A 21220-nucleotide genomic window follows, 5' to 3' on the forward strand; every position below is an offset into this window, starting at 1 on the left:
GTGTTTCTTATTTTCCTTTTCTGTACGAAATTTGAGGAAAAAGTTAAGTTTTCATCTCAGCGTTATCACCTGGACTGCCTCCTTTCCTTCTTATTTTGATTTCAAAGTGGAAGCACACATTATACCTCGACGCTGGAATAATAACTATGTTTCCACTTTTGTCTGCCGCCAAATGATTTCCCTTCGCCTCTTTCATCTTTCAATCAAAAACGACTCGCCTCAGCTCATTCAGACCATGACAGGAAGTCTTCTGAATGCTTTCCACCAAAAAAAGATTAATGCGCATAATGAGACTGAAAGCAGGAGAGGAGAAATGAATCCCATAGCTGAGAGTCTGAAATTTTTCTGTCCTCAACCATTATGTTAAATTCTCATGGGCAGCAATCTCCATAGTAACAAGCCCATTAGTGAAGGCTTCTAAAAAAAGTTAAGTAGAGCAGACTCGCTGGCTGGAGAGAGATGAAGGAAAGACAGGGGATGAGACGGAGAGACAATCAAAGAGTCGTCAGGGAGAGCAGAGGAGAGAGGAACAGGTAGACGCACTGAAGGTCCGTCCTCCTGAGCGCTGACATTCCACCGTCCAGCTCTCATCACACAACGCCCCGAGCTCTGCTGTCTGTCCACTTCAATTAGAGATGTTCCCTTCTCTTCCTGTCCTCTGTGGGCCTCCCTATGAGACATGGTCTCAGTGTGTGTGTGTGTGTGTGTGTGTGTGTGTGTGTGTGTGTGTGTGTAAGATGGAGAAGCCGACATTCATCTCATTTAGTCAAATCATTTGTAGATATTTCAGTGAATGTTTATCAGTTTTTATTGTTATTTTAATGTTGACGTTTAATGTAGACAATTAAAGCAACGTATTCCTCTGTTAGTAGTTGCTGTGTAAAAAGCCGGAGTTCTCCTAATAGTTCTCCCGCCATTGAAGCAGTGCCTACATGTACCAGGATGCATTGCGAGTCAGTAGCCGAAGCCCGTCCCATTTCTTTGACCATAAACTCTTAACCTTATAAATGCCAATGAATCTCTTAGGTTGTGTCTGAAATCACACACTCATGCCCTCCTCCCTGCATGTGGAGATCTCAGAAGTGAACGCTCCTCGCTCGCATGCCGGTCACTTATAACAACATTATCACCGTTGCACAACTAAAACGTGCAGCTTTACTTTTTTTTTTGCACAGAAACTCAATTATTTGTTTAGACTCTTGCCGTCCATTTCAGCATCATTAGGAAGTACTAACATTACTCCGTGGAGAATCCTTCACTCCTCATTAAAAAGGCTTTTAGATTTTCATCAAAATGCCCCCAAACATGAACTTTTTGTGTTTCTGTGTTATGTGTTCATGCTGGTCCCGCTCCTCTCCTCTGTCGGAGAACAGTCAGAGTCAGACGCCACTTTCTGTTTGCAAAAATACTTGAACCGCAATGCATGATGGTATATATATTGCTTGGACAGTGACCACTTTTCCCATTGCATTGTGGGATACAAGGTATGAAAATGCTCACTCAAGTGCTCTGGTGTAATCACAGTATAGTGAGTGTGATTTCAAAAACAGCCTTAGTTTGCCACTAAATCTAAATTGTGTCTTCACCAATAACATGTTCTGCACTGATATTTTGGGACAACAATTTTAAGTTTTTGAGGCAATAATTGCCATCTTGTTTCTAACGGGCAAAGAATACAAATCCAAGCTGTAACTGTGTGAATCATTCTCTCTCCTCCCTTCTGCATGTCGACGTGTCTTTGTGCAGGATACAGAACACATAAGTGCTCCTGAAGCTAAGCTAAGCTAAGCTATGCATCCATATTTTACCCTACAGTGATTTATATCAATGTAACTTTCAGAAAGATTTCTTTACTTGTATTATGTCTGCTAGAAAACCTAATAAACCTTGTTAGACCATTTCTCAATATTCTTGAGCATCGTGAAGACATTTTTAATAACATTTGACTCTGAAAATGATAGGACTAAGTGTGCAGCTTTCTTTTCCTATTTTCACATCCATTGAGTAATAATGTGGTTTCTCTTAATCCTCTTAGATACAGGGGAAAACATGCAATGTTTACAGTGTGTGAATCTGAGGTTTGAAGAGTGTCAGTGTTTGCTTGTGCAAACTGTTATCGTCAACACAAGATACAACTTCAGTCGAGTAATAATTCTGTTCACTTCCAATTAAAGATGAGACAAATACTCATTCTGCATGAACAGTCTCTGTTTGTTGTAGAAATTGCTTCGAGAGCAGGCGCACTCACCTCATCCAGACAGCGCTCGTACTGCTTCCTCTGGTTGTCGTTTTCCATCGACAGAGCAGAGTTCTCCGCCTGAACACACAGAACACAGGACGGGGAAACTGCATGAATGACAGAGATTTTATGTCTCAAAGTCATATTCATATTTAAATAATACAGTAACGTCTGTGAAAAACCAAATGTGTAGAGCGATAGATGTGATCTTTTCATGATGCTGTCTTCTCTGAGGCACACAGATGGACAGAGAGATGGATGAGGAGGCTTCTCTCCCTGCAGCGCTGCAGGAGTGAAGTTGGTTCTAAATGAATGATGCTTTAAATTTCAGGCATCCAAACTCCAGCCTGCAGCCCTCCGTTGTGTCTGTCAGGCTCACTTCAGATACACCAGCTAAATTCAATTACTGACAGAGGTTCTGCACTGCGGGGAACACGAAGCGTTCAGGGAACTCAGGAGGTGAGTTTCCACTGAAATGATTAATCCAGTAAATCTTAAAGGCTTGGCTACCTGAGATGGCATGTTTTCACTTAAGTGCTGCAGGCAACTCCTCTGAACAACAGGTTCACAGAAAGTCACAGAGAGGGAGGATGATCACAGGAGTGAGCAGGGGGTCATGGAGAGTAAAGGTGCTGAGGGGGTCCAGTTCCCTCTAAAACCTGCACTATAAAACCCGTCAGCTGAGAAAAGATGATGGAAGGAATATTTAGGCACCTTTTACTTTCTTCTAACTTGTAAAGGGCCACACTAAGCAAAGCATATTAAGATTTTTGTAGGCCAACCAGGAAGTTAGCATCTCCATGGGGATTTTAGCATCAAGATTTTGGATCATTGCAGAAAATAAGCTCTGCAACAAACACACATTTATTATGCTTTTGACTTTTGGCTCAGAAAGTTTATCTTCACAAATTAACTCCACTTTTATGATGTTTAAAGTGTTAATGCCATCCCCAGAAGTAGAAAGCTAACACCATGATCGCATGGCTTGAACGTCACCACCACTATCCCTCAGGATGTCTCGACAAGCTAACTATCAGTTTTGACTAGCTAGGAAACCGTAGCCTAATAAATTGTTTATTAACCTATTCTTTGCCTTAACCCAAAAATCTAACCAACAGGAGACCTCATGTCTAATTTTAACTTCAAACAGGGATGATGATGTTTAATGTTCCCAACCAACCGCACTGTAGTTTCATTTAGCCACTTGTTAGCAACCGCCTTTTTTAGGACACATATAGAAAAAACTTCAAAATTCACAAGTGGGGGTATTCACTAACGTGCAAACAGCTCTTGTGCTTGTGTTCACCCCAGATCTTATTTCAGGCATCTAACCATCAACCCATTCAAAAACCCCACTGAATATGAGGCAAACGACCTCATGGCGCTAAAATGCTAAATTACTTCCTGGTTTTAGAACTCATTCCTGTGGCGCCCTATTAGCTATAGGTGACTAATAAGCAGCCAGTATGCTACCAATTAGCATGCTAATAAGTAACGAGTAAAAAAAATAAATAAAATAACAAAAACTGTCCAAGTGGTGTTTTCCTTTTCTGCTGGTAAAGTAATAAGAGTATCTAAGAAATATTTTCCCCTTTTGGTTCCTTTTCCTTTTTGCATTGTGAGAGCTGACTCTGCAGTTGAACAGTGATACTTGAAGCATCTTTGTACATTATGTGTGATGTGCTGATCGCCTTGTTTGGTGCATCTCATGTATCAAATGACTGCGCAGCATCCTCACAGCGATAAATATACAGTAAGTTATCCACAGCACTTAAAAACGATGTTTCTCTCACACTTACTCTGACTGACTTTCCACATCCTTTCAAATAAATATTCACCTCAAACATCTCCAAAATGTCTTTAAACTGCATTATCATCATCTTTTATTTTTTAAATCCTTTCAGAACACTTTGAGGGAGAACCCTTTTTTATAATCGTGCGGACAAAAAAGTACCTCAAGCTACATGCAAACATAACCACTGCAGTATTTTAACCCGGTTCAATGACTTTCAGCGCTGAATGAAACCATTTGGATCCTGAGACTGATCAAAAATAATTCACCACACAAGACTATTGATTGTTCTGACTGGATCTTTTCTAGGAAGGGATCTTTGGACGCTGTTTAAAAGGCCACGGATCAGCCTGAAGGCTTGTAGCCTGTGTGTGTAAAGGTCAGGGAAGTCCAAGTTATGAGTTTGAACTTTTTAAAATGTTTCACTGGACGTGCTATGTGAGCTAACTCCTGCTATTAAGAGTGACATTACATCAAATTAACAAATGAGCTTGATCGATTAGCATGTGAAATATCAGAATGCAATTAAAAAAGGTTTTTAATTTCAATTTTCCCTGTCAATAAATTATGTATTCTGGATTAAAATGTAAAATTACAACGATGTAAGAACTGTTTTTACATCTGCATAAAGCACTGCAGCTTGAAAAATTATCCTGAATGTAAAACTAAATCACTCCAAGAGATCTAAGTGTTTGTCAGTGCGTTTACCGCTGTGCTCCATCATCCCTGTTTGTGCAGAGTTAACACGGTTGATCTGCAGAGAGCATCACATCAATCAGCTTAACTTCCACTGAATATTACTTTTAGCTTCAGAGGAGTCAGTGACTTCTCCTCAGTGGAAAGCACAGCAACTCAGTCTATTCTTTAATTATTTATCTTCCAACCCTGATTGGTGGTTCTTAGAGCAAATGTGTTCATTTCTCATCGTATTGAATGTACCAGAGTGTGTGAAAATGACTGGAAAGTAGAGCCGTGTAATGTTCCTCCAGTTCAGCGTCAAAGTTTAATTACAAATGTGGAAAAAATAAAAGCAGGCGCCATGAAGAGGTAACGGCATATAACCAGGAAATACACTCCGAATCCTCCGTCAGGGTCAACAACCAAGACAAGGAAATTGATGTGATTTAAGGCGGCACTTCATTCTCAAAGATCATCACTAATGGCAGAGTGGTTACGCAGCTCTCTTAAGTATCAGACTAACTGCCTGCACAGAAACATAAACATCTCTGAAAAATCACTGAGGGATGTTCAGTCACTTGTAGTTTGCAAAATAAATTTGCAAACAATTATCTGGATGTTATCAGGAAAGGGTTTGCAGTTGTTGAACAAAAGTTTGCACAAGCTGCAACCATGAATTTTGTTTTACAATATTTAGCATCACTTTGATAACCGCCTGACATATTCACCTTTATGAATCCTTTTTCTTTTTTACTGAAGAAAAACAAAAAATCGGTGTCTCCAGCCACCAAGACGGGGGTGACTGTGGTAGTGAGAAAACATCCCCAAAAGACGATTACATTTTAAAATCATTTAAATGGTGAATGGACTTGAGCTTGTATAGCGCTTTTCTAGTCTTCTGACAACTCAAAGTGCTTTTACACCACAGGTCACACCTCCACATTCACACAATGATGGTAGAGGCTTATGTGTAAAGTAACTAATCCTATTCATACACATTCACAAACCCCATGATCACATCGGACATGTTCCTGCAGGAGCTGGGGATCGAACCCTCACCTTCCGGTTGAGAGACGACCGACTCTACCAACTGAGCCACAGCCTTGTATTTTACCCATTATTGCGAAACAAAGAAGTAGTTTAATTTGAATGTTTTTATAAAATGAAAATTAAAATAATTGAGACTGCACACAGTCTAACAGAGCATGTAAAGAAGTTTTAGAGAAGTGAATTCTGCTTGTGGTTGTAGACTTCGTCTTTGGGCTTTTATATATCTGTAGAAATAGCACTGAGACCTTTCAACAGATGGTAAGTCCTCTCACCTTTCAACAGGAAAGGTGTGACTGTACATTCACTGGAACACTGACTGCAAATGTTAACCACCCTGTCAGCATTTTAATTATCACCTCCTGGATATGAATAACTCCTTTGTCTTCTGCTGTTTCTTTCTTCTCTCTGTCTCTTGCCCCCAGGCCCTCTCTTCAGCTTAATGGACTCTCATTTTCTCTGATACTCACAGATGGAGACGAGCATGACCAAACCCTGATTGTTCTTGTTTGTCATCCACATGCCTCACTGGTATTTTCTAATGAAGCCGTGCAGCGTCAGGTGCAATGAAAGACACATGACATTGTGGGGTTTTTTTGTATTAGAGATGATTAAATTTGAAACAAGCCAATGCTTTTGACCTTGTGTGCTAACGTGTTAGAATTATATCTGATCCAGTGTTCTGCAGAAATTTGTTATCTATTCATATGATGCAGCTCCTTCATGACATTTCTCTTAAGGTTAAATTCTTGGAGAGCTTATTGAGATCTTGTGACATGTATGTCAAATAAATGTGTGGTCCTTGAATAAGCTATACTTTTCTGTTTTTAAGCCGCCCACTTATTCCACATCTCTGTGCATGTTGAGTGGAATAAATCTAATAAAATGAAATGATGTTAATCTTAATAATGTAAATCGATCACTCCGAGATTGAATTTGACATTTCAGAGATGAGATATGGTGAACATGGAGAATAGTAGGGAATAGTTGAGCAGTCAGAGGGAGTGTAAGAGGTGGACCGTGCAATCCTCTTTACCTCCAGGGCTCGGAGTCGCTCGAGCAGAGGATTGCTGTCCTTTGAATCTTCCTCTGACCCTCCGCCGGCCTCGGGCGAGGCAGCCATCTCTGCTGCTGTGGCTGTGGGACCCTCCAGACTGTCCTGCTGCTTCCACATCTCCTCCAGCAGTTTGTCCTGAAACGCAGAGAGAGCAGATCAAAGAGTCAGCCACAGTCACAAAGAAATGAAGAATAAGTTCTCTGTATCACAGTGGGCTCCAGATAAAATATATAAGATATAATGGTACAAAATCCAGAAACAACACACTGCCACCTCTGAGTAAATAAAAATGTCCACTTTTCTATGATTTTGCATAAACTTCTGTAGTCGAAACATGTGATGGTGGTGTTGACGAGGAGGTCCTTCTTGTACCTTGTATGCTTTCATGAGGTCCAGGGGGTCCACTTTGGGCCCCTCCAGTGAGTCCTGGTTCTGTAATAGCGTTCGCACCGTCTCCTCCATGCTGCGATCAAAAACAACACGAGAAAAACTGGTCAGAGATGTCAGCTGTTTGGGAAGAAGTGCATCACAAATACTTCAACACGAGATGTATGATGATGAAACTTTATGTTCATATTCAACAGGGATAAATCAAATCTTGATTTTTGTAAAACTTTAACCCTTTGTACTCTGCAGTTGCTTTGGTGCTGACATCAGTATTATCCAGAATTGTGACATCAATTATTGTATCTCCAAATCCTTTATTATTATTACTGTATAAATAAATGAAGGCTGAACTTAAACTTTAGAATTATGGTCACGTAAATATAGTTATTATAATATTTCAATATTTCAAGGGTGCTTAAGGGGGCACAAATAAAGTTCAGCTGCTGCTTTTTTTTTTTATTGACTCTCTGCAGATGTGGTGTGACAAGCCTTTAAACGGATGGCAAATAACTTTTTTTTATTATTTTCTTTTCATGTGCAATAACTGATGTTTGTTGCCTCTAGTAGGAGCAGGAAAAAGATGTAAAAACTATTTTTATATATCATAGGACTATGAAGTTGGTTTGCAGCTGTTTGTTCTAAAGCAAGTCAAATAAACTTTCTATTTACTATGTGTTTCCATTTCTCTATAATTACAATTCAAATATTTGCACTCTTTTGTCTCTGTTTTGTTCTCCACCAACTCCTAACTTATTAAAAAAAAATCAAGTTTCTAACTCTGTCTGTATCTTGTTTGGTGTGCGACAGAAATAGTGTGTTAGGTTACAAAAGGGCTGAAGTGAAGCAGCTCCCTGCTGCGGCTCAACACTGATGAAAGCAGAAAGAAGGAATCCAAACAGAAAAAGCTTCAGGGAGGAAAAACAAAACAACAAGCAGGAATAAAACACCTTGTAGAACTGAGGCAAAAATGTAAGTTGAATTGGACAGTTGAATGTCCAAATAAATCCACACTATAAGTGACCTCTTTCTCAAAACAACAAGTTATCTTATCTTAATAAAAATTAGAGAAATGTAGTAAAGATTCACAGTTAAACTTAAGGTTTAAATGTGTAACTCTGACACATAGTGTTTTAAATTAATACAGCAGTCCATTTTCAAAACATCGGTCGATGTGCTCGCAGGGTGTCATGTGGTGGACACTGAAGCTTCAGTGTTTATCCAGCTCTGCATCGGTCTGCAAACCTTTCTGCGTTCTAACCTCTCTCCATTTTTCAAAAGCATCTCCAATATTGATCCTAGTTTGAGCACGTTTCTGCTCGTGGAGCTTATTAGAAACATGCAGAGGCTTTTTAGGTCGGGGTGCCTTAAAACCGCCTACCTTCTCTGGTCCAAACAAATCCAGAGCATTCAGGACCAGAATCTAAAGTTAGAAGGAGGACATACTGGCTGCTGCATTGTTGTCAGAGAAGCCAGCACTTCAACATAGCATGTTTCCTTAATGTCTGATCATATAGTAAGGTACCTTTATCATTTCAGTCAGTAGATATCTTACAGATTGCTCCGTTAACTTGACCCAAATTTAATGTGGAAATGTTAAAAAATTCTGCCCGAAAATAAATCAGGAAGTAAATTCCTCAAACATGCAGTTGTACAAAGTGTATCTTTAAAATGAAGTGCCTCAAATGATTGTATACAGATTAGTTCAGTATTGAACAAAGTGTGTTTTGCAGACTGTTCTTTAACATATGATACATTCACATTAATCACGCTTCAACACACCCATTACACTGCAGCTGACATTTGGTGTGTCAGCGTACAGTCCCTCTGTGATTGTGTGATTGTTTTCCCCTCCCAGCTGTGCATGCTCGATGGGCACTGACTATGTTTCTCATAAAGTTGAATGCAGTGACATTTTGCCCTGTCATTTCCAGAGCAGCTCTTAGCCCAGTTTGATGTATGTGGCACGGCCATTAGCACAAGCTGCTGACTGCAAGCACATCATTGGCATTCCTGCCCCGAGTCACCGCCACTGACCTGAAACAAACCCAGACTAAATGAAAGCAGCGGGTGACAGGGTGGTGCGAGGGGGAACGCTGCTCTCAGGGTTAGTTTAAAGACCAGAAAACAGTACATGGAGTCATTTTAATGTAAATATATGTTCTGTGTGTAAGAGGTGGATGCATATGTGCATGCTTATGGTTTGAGCAGGCTGAAAAGAGCGTCAGTGTTGGGGGGTTCAAACCTCACCAGCATCAACCGCACTGAACTGAATGTGCATGAGACTGATTTGAATGATAGACTGAGAAAAAAGAAGTGGATGTAGTGTCGTAGTTTCAAAGGTGAACCTAATTAAACCTGCTGTCTTTCTAATGGCCACTAGGGGGCAACTCCACTGTTTGCAAAAAGGAGTTTGATTGGACAAATGTAAGAGAAAATGTGTCTACTTTTAAGTTGATTAATGACCTCATACATACATGTACGGTCTTACATTTTTGTCTCAAGTCTTATTCATAACAGCACTACCATCATTCTGTAAACGATGCTCCCATGAAGAGTAAAATAGAAGATACAACAGGGTATTCTTAAGGGCGGGCGGGGCTACCTGTGATTGCGACTGCAACAGCTACCATGACCTAAAAACAGAGGGGAACTTTTAGTACATATTCTCATCAACAATATTTTCACCTGATGACCAAAATGGCAAACTGTACGCTTCAAAACGATAACCCACACACGCTTCAACCTTTTATCTGAATGTGTGTACACCAAATATGAGATGTTCTGAAACTGTACATCAGTGCAGGCCATATGTGGAGCATTTTACTGCAGAAGCTAATCAGTTATGGAGACAACTGAATGTTTAAAAGCAGGTTTTAGCAGTTATCATCGAATTTAGAAACTACAAGGAGGATATATGCTTTAGTTCTGCGACGTCAAAAAGATCCCAAAAGCAAAAAAAGACCCAAAAGCTACAGCTACATAAAGTCAAGACTGTTACACTAAAAATAATCAAATGGTTAATCTTCAAAGCTGTGAGTTCATTGATTTCCGTCACTCAGAGGGAAAGCTTGAAAAACACTGAACACCAAACTCTACACAAGGTTAGGGACTAGCAGGTGAACATAGTGGAGCTTTATGAAGCTAATGAGAAAGTATTTTACTCAAATGTTGGTGGAGACTCAAATACAGTTAAAGAAAAGTGAATATAAGACTTATAAGATCAGGTAAAGGCGGACACACAATTGTAATGTTATTCTGTAACTGCTGGAATGTTTTAACCAGAGATGTTTTGCAAAAATGTCTGACATGCAATCTTGAAGAGGAATTCCACATTTTTAGCCAGATTAGTTATCACTTAGCGTCTTTAGGCAGGTGATTCTCTTTGAAACAATACACACATTGTGTGTTAAAACTCTGTCTGATCAATGATCGCTTTATGCTTCTAACTAGGAATTCAAGGGTTGTTTAAATGGCCCTTCCTGTACAGTCATAAATTAGCCAAAGTCAAAAGTATATTCATACATTCATCTTTTTTAATGTTTTTTAAGTTTCTGTACCAGCTCAGGTTGTCAAAATCTTCAATACTTAGATTCCACATGTTTTAAAACGATACAACCTCTGATTTTGTAACCAAACCTTTAAAAAAAAAAAAAAAAATACAGAAATTCAAATTTCTAACTCACAGCAGGCTCAATAGAGAGCAGTGGTGGTCGATTCAAATTCACAAAATACTCAAATACTGACGTGTCTCAAGTCCTTTTGGAGTCAAGAAGATGCAAAAGTTACATTTTTGTCTCTTTCAAACAGACGGAGAGCAGAGGAGGTGTGTTGACGTGGTATCCAAAGAGGCATTGGTATGGTTGGATTTTTTACGAGTATAGTATTGAAGGTTAAAACTCTGTTATTGTGACAACCCTAGTGCCAACATTGGGTGAACTGCTCTTTATCCCCACATAAAAGCCCAACTTAAATGCTAGTCAAAGCTCCAGATGCCGGCTAAAACTTGAAAGACCCAGGACATCAGTTTTTCAGCATCTTATTTTACAAGGCTCAGGACAAATCGATCCTGGTTTGATATAACTGATTAAGATGCAGTGTTGCTCTGTCATCATCGTCGCCTGTTCTTTCTGTCAAACAAAATTTAATCAATAGCTCGATGCCATCCTCTTATACAACTTACAATCACATCGTTTTATATGAAAAAAGAAAGCCATGGCTTCGTCTTTCCATTAAAGTAACACACAAAAAATCCACCACTCTCTTATTTTGTGTAGGTGTTTGTTGAGTTTCACATCACCTGAGCCTCAACATCACAAAGTAGAACTGCTGCAATTCAAAACGGATAATTTTAACAACAGAGCTGGTCCTCTTTAAGAGTTTCAGCTCATCAGGTCTGCTCCTCTTGAAGTTGAACACCTGCGTCCTTTCTAAAATTCATATTATTCTCTGAAAATATTTCATTCATTGCCTCCACTTTCCCCCCGCTTCATCATCACTCACCCCATGCTGGTCTCCTACTGACTCTCCCCAGGCCTGGTCATTTAAAATCAAGTGAACCCGCACGGGTCCTCTGAGTCCTCAGCTCAGCGTTAGTCACTGCTCGGTATTTGTGATTGGGCGATGGAAAATGGGTCTGTTGGTCTCCCTGTGGACCATGTGGGACATAATGTGCAGCTGAGAGCTCTCATAAAGGGGGAAAAACAAGTTCCCACCCTGTCTGGCTTCACTCTAACAAGGCCTCGTACGCTCCATCCCAGTCTCATGACTGCAGTTTGGCAGGAGAAATATCTGCGGTCCAATTGTTCCTCTGTGTTCAGCCGCTTTTCAGATGTGCTGCTGAATGAATTTTTGTTTGGCTCTGACTCAGCCATCAGGAACAAAGATTTATCAGACGGTTACACTGTTGCGTTGGCAACACTGAAAAAACTCACGAGAGACAGATTAAAACTTCTTCACCAGATTACCCAGGAATAATAAACTCAAACTGGTGAACTTTACACATCACCTAAAAAAAACAAAGGACACTGCTAAAACTGACCAGGGTCAGTTAATGCTATATTCTCATTAACTGACCTTAATGAGAATATTCTGTCTCATTTCAAACGATTGCCTTCTTAAAAAGTCAAACTTAAAGTGAGGTTTGATTGCCTGATACGATAATCAAGTTTATCTGGTACATTAATGCATCTCATTACGCAGCTGATGATTCAACCAGCAATGAGCAAGCAAGTAACAAGCTAATGTTAGCCAACTCTCAATAGTCGAATAAATACACTCTGTTACAGCCCTTGGCGTCTCAAACAGATGCGCAATGCCCCTTTTAGCATCTGCATAAGAGCTTACAAACTGTAATGTGAATCCATCTTTAGTACATCATTATAGTCAGAGCAGTCACTCTTAGTCGTAGTAAGAAGGTCTCATGGGGTGGCAGTCAGGGTTAATGTAATAAATCAGGATTCCAGTCACAGTCAAAAGTCCCCTTTGAGATTTTACTTCAGCCCCGTTTCCACCAAGCAGTCCGATTTGGTTTGGTTCAGTTTGGTACGGTTAGTTTGCTTTTCCACTGCCAACCGTACTCTCCATCGGTCAGCGGAGTCAGCTACGTAATAGTGTGACATCATACCAGCATGACACAGTGTAGCCCGGTTATAAATGGAGTACGTATCCAGTAGAAGTCTGCACCGCCGAGGTCGTCCATGAGGCAGTGCTACACGCTGACATTAGTCACAAAAGAAAAAAAAAAACAGGAGCCCCCGTACATGGGGCCTACAACACAACCGTCAGGCTATCGGCGCTCCCCAACATGGCGTGCTTTTCATATGGTCCTCATGAAAAATGTCTCCTATTTTCTGTGATTGGTCTTGTTTGTAAATTTAACATGTTTGTTTTACTACTTTTGTAACTTCTATATTGATATTATATCCACTGATGTATTGAATATGTCCCACAAATGAATGACCGTCACTCATGTGAGGGTGAAGTTTCCTTTCATACATTGTTCTCTGTTTGCTCTGAGGTCGACTCCTGCTGTGTCGAACATGAAGACACAAATGTGCAGCCATGCATACATGTACAGTATGTCAACAGTCTGTATATGACACTGCTCCAGTGACTCAATGCAGATTTGTCTTGAATGGAAAGGACCCTTTTCCTTTCACCAGACGGGTTTTTCTGCTCGCTGACTTTTTGCTGCAGGCCAAACTTTTCAAAGCCCGACCGTCAGCTGAAGAGGAACAACAACGTCTGAATGAACGACCCCGATTCCTCCACGTACAGTAACGCATCCTCTTTACCTACATAGATGAAGAGGACATCAGCTGCATACAGAAGGACCCTGCTCCTATTCTTCAGAATCAATCTGGTTTCTTAATATTTAAAGCACATTCATACACTTATTTAAATACTGACACAACAGGAACAAGCAGTTTTATTCATTTAAAAGCAGCATCGTTTAGTTACCTTCTTTAAGCAGCTACTGCATCACAACACATCTACTAAATAACGTCGACATTGTGTTATTATTTTCTATTTAACTGATGCTCCTCCTCTCATTCCTGTACTACTTGAGGGGAAATATATAATGTGCATGAAATCACTGTCTCGCGTCTTATGTGAACTTTGGTTTAACTTGTGATTAGTTTTTGATCTGTGTTGTACCAAATGGGAAATATTAAAAAACTCTTAAGTTGAGTAAAGATTTTAAATATACAACCAATCAATGGTGATGTCATGCTAATAACAACTTTCATTGTCATTTATTCTAAAGTGTAAAAGAATCTTTTCTTTGCCAATCATTTTTGGTTGTGTTTCACAGCTGACTGACCCATCACCATGTGCTAACCACAGAGAGATACAAAACTTTTAATTTCTAATTTCCCTAAATATTGGGCAGCAGTTCAAATATCTTCCACATGACAGGAGTGAATTAATTCACAGTCACAAATCATCAGGGTAATCTCACAGCCCGCTGAACAAATGCAGATGGGATCGAACTGGGATCATGAGGGGCCGGCAGCTGCCTAACAGTTGGCTGGACTTAATGCTCGGTTATTATTTCCCTTTATAGCATGCTGGGTTGAAGATCAATAAAGTGGCAACACATTAGTAGTCTCATGCTGCAGGAGGTTGACACGTCGTATCAGGTTTAAGTGTTAAGTGTTCCACTAAAATTGCAGATATTTTGTCTTTTAAAGACGATCTCTACATGAAGTGTGCTCTTAACTTAATGAAAACGTTGAATGTCACCACAGAGGCGCAGCAGTTCATCACATTTGGTGTGTTCGGCCTTTGATGAATGTGTGTTAATGCATTATGTGTGTGTGTGTTGCTTCTTTGGCCATTTAAAGTTGTGGCCACTGGCTTTTAATCTAACAAGATATGAACTCGTGATGAAAACTTTCTGGAACACTTTGTCTCAAAGTAAAATCCCCACGTCACTTTAACTGACGAGCACCAGTGAATGAATAAGTATAGAGGGCAACACAATTTGATAAATACTGCAAATAAGAAATACAATAAGTTAATTCTGCTTTTATGAAACTGAAATCTGCAGTTTTTTTACATCATCAATATCATAGGCATCAATGTCTACCAAGGTCAACTGGAGAATGTTTTTTCACTTAAGTGGGAAAATTCATGGTAAGAGTTTGCAAGAAAAGGAAGATTTGATGGACAGATGGATGGATGGATGGATGGATGGATGGATTTGCTGCTATGGACACCCCATCCCACCATCTTTTGTCCCTATCCTTCGTCCTGCATCTTATCCCATCCCCTCAACCCATTTTTCTTTTGTAACAAAACAATGAATAAGGTCTTTTACATTCTTTTCTAAAGTGTCTCAAGATAAAAATGTTTTTAATTGGCGCTTTACAAATGAAGATTGTTGGATAAATGGATGGATGGATGATAGATGGGTAAATGGATGGATGGATGGATGGATGGATGGTTGGATGGTTTGCTGGATTGATGGATGGATGGATGGATGGATGGTTGGATGGTTTGCTGGATTGATGGATGGATGGTTGGATGGATTGATGGATGGATGGATGATAGATGGGTAAATGGATGGATGGATGGATGGATGGTTGGATGGTTTGCTGGATTGATGGATGGATGGTTGGATGGATGGATGGATGGATGGATGGATGGATGGTTGGATGGTTTGCTGGATTGATGGATGGATGGTTGGATGGATGGATGGATGGATGGATGGATGGATGGATGGTTTGCTGGATGGATGGATGGATGGATGGATGGATGGATGGATGGATGGGTGAATGGATGGATGATTTGATGGATGGATGGATGGATGGATGGTTTGATGGATGGATGGATGGATGGATAGATGGATGGATGATTTGATGGATGGATGGATGGATGGATGGATGGATGGATGGATGGATGGATGGATGGACAGTTTGATGGATAGATGGATGGATGGATGGATGGATGGATGGATGGTGAATGGATGGATGATTTGATGGATGGATGGATGGATGGTGGGTGGTTTGATGAATGGATGGATGATTTGATGGATGGATGGATGGATGGATGGTGGGTGGGTGGTTTGATGGATAGATGGATGGATGGATGGATGGATGGATGGGTGAATGGATGGATGATTTGATGGATGGATGGTGGGTGGTTTGATGGATGGATGGATGGATGGATGGATGGACGGTTTGATGGATGGATGGACGGTTTGATGGATGGATGGATGGATGGATGGACGGATGGATGAATGGATGGATGGATGGAGTTCATTCACGGTCAACCATGAGGTGACTGTAGCACAGGATATTGTTTTTTCTATAAACCCAAAACTCAATGAGGAAGATTTGATGACTAGATGGTTTGACCTACCACCCTTTCTAAAAACAGATCACCAATAAAGGCTTTAGTAGCTCAGACTGGCTGTAGCATTTTAAACATTTGCCTCTTGGTTCTCAGCTGTTCATAATTCCCTTGAAAGAGCGGTAATTGCTTGAAAGCAAGAAGATCATGTACATACAGTACAGTATGTTGGAAAGCGGGTCATTGGAGCCACATCGATAAACGCCCCTGTGAAACATTTTATACACTTTTTTGGAAAACTAAAAAACAACCTTTTTCATTGTTGGACCAGATACTGGCAAACAAGTGAAGATCAGTGGAAGATGTAGTCTTAAAGAAAAACTTACTTCACGGGAACATTCGAGTGGAGTGAGCAACCGTCTTCAGAGCTCACTTCTTTGCAACTTCTCGCTAAGATTTTTACATTTCAACAACAAAAATTAAATAGTTTAACAAACATTATATAACTGTTTGCTGCTCCCACTGGAGCAACAAAGGATTTATATTTTTTCATTGCACAGAATAAATGTCTCTCCCCAAGACGTGTAAACAGACTTTGATGTGCATAGTCGATAAAGTTCTCCGTAATCTGTTTTGGTGTTTGCATTTTAATAACCTCTGTCAGTCAGGCTCTGGCACAGTGTGTAACTGTCTGCAGCCTGTCTGCTTTGTGGTCAAGGTATTTTACCTGGAGAAGTGCTGCTGCAGTGTAACCATCTGCCGCCCACCCTGCTGAGACTCCTCCCGCTCCTTCCTCTCCTCGCCCAGATGCTGTTTGTTCTCCAGCTGGGGATTATTATTGTGGATCAGCGTTGGTGGCGTAGCTGCAGGGCACACAAGTAAACACGGTTAGTTTGTTGTTAATCTTGCGTTTTTATAATCCCACTGAAGAGTTTTAAGAATACAGTACATCTGTTCACATCTACTTTCTCCCTTTTTTAGTTAACTTGTGTGGAAAAAAAGCGAATCATGATATAGCCTCTCCTCTCCTCTCCTCTCCTCACAGACTGTTCTTTTGGATTAATGTCCATGTCCGTGTTTTCCCCACAGCTGACTGACAGGTTGTGAGGTACAATCTCCTTCCTGCTGACATTTAAACACGCCTTTGGGTAAGCTGTCGTTTTGGGACCAGATACCAGAAAAATCTAAATATTCTAAGATGCCCTCATGCTGTTTTGGTAGCAAAAGTTCAGGTGATGTTAATGTTTTAATGAGTGCATCACCTTCTGAACTGTCCTGTGGGTGTTTACCTGTCTGAATGTTACTCAGCCGAGAAAGAAAATGTATCATGGCTGCGGTCGGTTCTTGTTCTTATAAAACGTCGTAAATATGAGGACAATATTAATTAAACCTGATATTTATGAAGTAAAAACTTGTTTCTTTTATTTTCTCCACACTTCGCTGCCTTTGTTTTATCTTAATGGACATTTCCATGAAGAAGAGATCATGTTGGTTCAGTCTGTGCACAGATATGAAGAGGCTGATGGAAGTGACAATCAAACTGATTATGTCCGAGCTCGGTCTATTTCAGAAATGATCTACTGTTTCGTTTTTGTGTGCCTGTTTTTGTTCGAGTTTCAAGTTAACAGTTTGGCACCAAATCCCTTCAACAGAAGAGTTCTGAGTAAAATTAGTCACATCCATCAGATCTGCTGAACCAGGCGGTGTTTCGGCACAATTACATGAAGGCTTGTTATTTAATAGTGTACTAATTACTGCTTTTTTGTATTCCGGGGGAAGGTTAAAACTGAGGCCACAGGAAAACCAAAAAATAATCTCATATCATATAGTAGGGCGTGACCGATATAGGATTTTTGCAGACGATCTCTATACTGATATTGGGGGAAAAAAAATCTGATACCGATATATATCAGCTAATACCTTTCTTATCTGCAAAGATAGATACACCGGTGTATATTATGTTGATCCTTCAAATGCAGTTATCAAACACGTGGAAAAGATACATAACAAAGACACGATGGTCACTCAGCTGGAAAGTAACTGTGCATGTTTGTGCATCACAGCTTGACACTCTGGAGAGTGATGATGCTTGTTGTAATCCATATAGCGCCCTCTGCTGGTGACAGAGAACGGCTAGTTTAATTTAATGAAACTCAAATGAAATGCTATTTGAATATATCTAGTTATATCGGCACATATCTGTGATAAAATTAAGCGATACCGATAGTCACTGGATAAGATAATATCGGCCGATATTATCTGCTGGTCGATTTATCGGTCAGGCTCTACTAATAAACAACCATCATAGCAAAATACAAACTTATTCTTTCTTAATGGAAGGAAAACAAGTAAAAACAAACTCTTCATTATGACTCCCCTCTCCTACCTATTGAGATCAGTTGATATTTTTTAATGATTGTGACTTACTGTAGATATTGATCAAAATTAAACATTGTTGGGGCGCTGGTAGCGTAGTGGTATGAAGGCTCTATTCCTCCAAGCGGGTGACCCAGGTTCAGTCTGACCTTTGGGTATGTCATATCCCACACTCTCTCTATCCACTGTCCTATCTCTAGATAAAGGCACAAAAAGCCCCAAACAAAAAATAAAGAAAATGACATGAAACTTTGTTTAATTTGTCTCAATATGTCAGAATCATAAAGACAAAAACAAGCTCAGTGCAGGAGGTTATGTCTCCTCATTTCCCCAATTAAGCAGTTAAGTTAAATTCAAAAGAATTCATCCAAGTTGCCAACATTTTGCAACATCTGACTCTACGTTCGGTTTGCATGCTGAGACATCAGGGTCACACTGGCTGTATATTTTATTAGTTGACTAATGGTCATTTGATTGTGTTTCTATCCAGTCTGGTTGATTACTCATCAGTCTGCTTAACATTGGTATCTCCTTTTAGGTCATATTCTATATTTTAGCTCTTTTGTATAACTTGTTGTCCGTACAGTACATCACATCTTTATTTATGTTTCCTGTAAGAAACTGCTCCAAACCAATTGCCCCAAGAGGGATTAATAAAGTTGTTTGGATTGAGAAAACTTTTCAGAACAGATCTGGGAGCGAGTTTGACAACGAAGAAGAGGTGCATGAGATATGTAACTTTTATGATTTAAATAATAAGACAGAAGACTTTTATTACAATAGTACTAGAACAGTAATGGACCTTTGTGTCAGGGACAAACAATTACCAGTTTTGTAATAACTCAAGACCCCGGGGTACTTCAATTCACATATTTCTTAGATATATTTACTTGATCTTTGCTCTCTGAATGTCTTTGATTCTAAATATCTCTTTCACAAAGTGAATAATAGAAATTCTGCATGTGTACTGTAAAAAATGATCAAATGACTCTCACATGTTTCTTTAAATAGTAAATTTGTAGATATACAAACATCATACAAAGAGAAACAGCAGTACTTGAGTTGATTTGTGATATCACTGAAACGTTGGTGTTAATGGGGTTACATTTTTTTCTACTGCATCAAAATAAAGAAATATGAGGCGCCACACACGGATGTGAAAGTTGGATCAACACTGCCATCTAGTGGTGTATCTAGATATGTGAATATTAAATCAATGCACAGTGAAAGCTCATAAATCTGAGAGTCCGTTTATTTGTAGGTTGGAAACATTAGTTTGAAAAAGAAATAAATGAACTTTTAAGAAGTATTTGTTACATAAAAACCCACACATTAACTTTAAAGTTCCAACATGTAAAGTATTCTTTTTCCTTTCTGTAGGTGACATTTATTTGTGTGTGGAGAAGGGCTTAATGAGTTTTATGATCTTGTATGATCAATATATTTTCATTTTTGTGAAGGATGAGAGCAAAGAAGTAGTTATATATCTTGGAAAATGTGAAATTGGATGAGTTTTGACTTTTCATGACAACTGGGTGAACTCCATCTGTGGAGGAAGCTTAATGTCTAATACTTAAACACTTACTGTATACTTTAGCTAGTCTTTTACTAAAACACGTCATTGTTGCTAAAGTGTATTTTGTGTTTTCTGACACTTTTTGGTAAGCTAATAGGCCATTAACTAAGAGTTTGCCCTCCTAATTCCTGTTTACTGATAGTAAGTTAGGAAGTTGTTGAACATGAATTATGATCTTCATATGATTTATTTACTTCTACCTTATAAGGGCCAAACTAAACAAATAATATTAACCCATAATTCATGTTCAACAACTTCCTAACTTCCTATCAATAATTGAATCATGAATTAGGAGGACAAACTCTTAGTTAATGACCTGTTAGCTATAGACTATAGTCATGTAGAATAAGGTAGGCTACTAATACACTCGTAATAATGACTAAAGGCTAAGCAGCCAGTATGCTACTAAATAGCATGCTAATAAGCAACAAGTTGATGGTGAGTATTGTGACCATAATAAATAGGAAATAAGAAACATAGCATTTACTTGTAAATGTAAAATATGTACCTGAATGCATCCATAATAGGTCATAGTTATAGAGCTTGTCTCTGAGCAAGTTTTACTTAACGTTACAGTTTCCTAAAGGTAGCATCGTCCTGGCCTGGCCTCGAGCACCGCTGCTAGGAACCTGATGATTTGATCTGATCTGGATTTGTCAACTCACAAATTCAACTAAATTAAAGGCTGCTTCTTTTTTTAACCACAAAAGTTCTCTCACAAAACTGAACAAAAAAAAAACGTTTCCATGCATTTGTAAGATTATAGAAGGTTGCATCTGATGGCCTTATATTCATGGAGGAATTTGTAAATCATATAATAGAGAGTCATTTAGCATTGGTTAGACGTGCGAAGTATTATTGTATTGTTTAACCCTTCTAATTTAAGCACAAACCTGTTTCTCGGTTTGGCCAGCAGATGGAGCTCTTGATTCAGTTTCCTCAATCTGCCTCTCCTTTTCCCTTTTTTCATTGATCACCTGCCTCATGCAAAATCTCATTTCAGCCACACTGTGAAGAGAGGAACTGCAGAAGCCTGCAGCCGTGTTGCACATCACATTAAAGCTGCTGGTTGAGTCTGCTGAGTCACACGTGGTACGTTTGAATGAGTCATGTGACCTTCCCCTAAGAAAAAACAACAACGGTTCTTTTTTGGAAAAAGAGGTTATCATCCTACAAAACTAATAAGGATCCAATCTAAAGGTCCAGTTTCTAAGACGTAGCCTAATGACTGACTAGTCTTTATTCATAGTTGTGATTTAAAGGTTTTACTTC

The 21220-nt window shown here is 39.4% G+C and overlaps 1 protein-coding gene across 2 annotated transcripts in view; it reads right to left on the reverse strand.

The window, feature by feature from the left end:
• The window catches only part of LOC132987107 (nck-associated protein 5-like), an 80888-nt gene that overhangs the window by 37994 nt on the left and 21674 nt on the right, over positions 1-21220 (reverse strand). For both annotated transcript variants that reach the window (XM_061053931.1, XM_061053932.1), the window contains exons 2-5: positions 16724-16859; positions 7186-7276; positions 6793-6948; positions 2249-2317 (exon numbers count right to left, since the gene is read on the reverse strand). In XM_061053931.1, coding sequence (XP_060909914.1) covers positions 2249-2317; positions 6793-6948; positions 7186-7276; positions 16724-16752 — 345 coding nt within the window. In that variant the 5' untranslated portion in view covers positions 16753-16859. The remainder of the gene's footprint in view (positions 1-2248; positions 2318-6792; positions 6949-7185; positions 7277-16723; positions 16860-21220) is intronic.

This window comes from Labrus mixtus, chromosome 13 (assembly GCF_963584025.1).
Source record: "Labrus mixtus chromosome 13, fLabMix1.1, whole genome shotgun sequence".
NCBI lineage: Eukaryota > Metazoa > Chordata > Actinopteri > Labriformes > Labridae > Labrus > Labrus mixtus.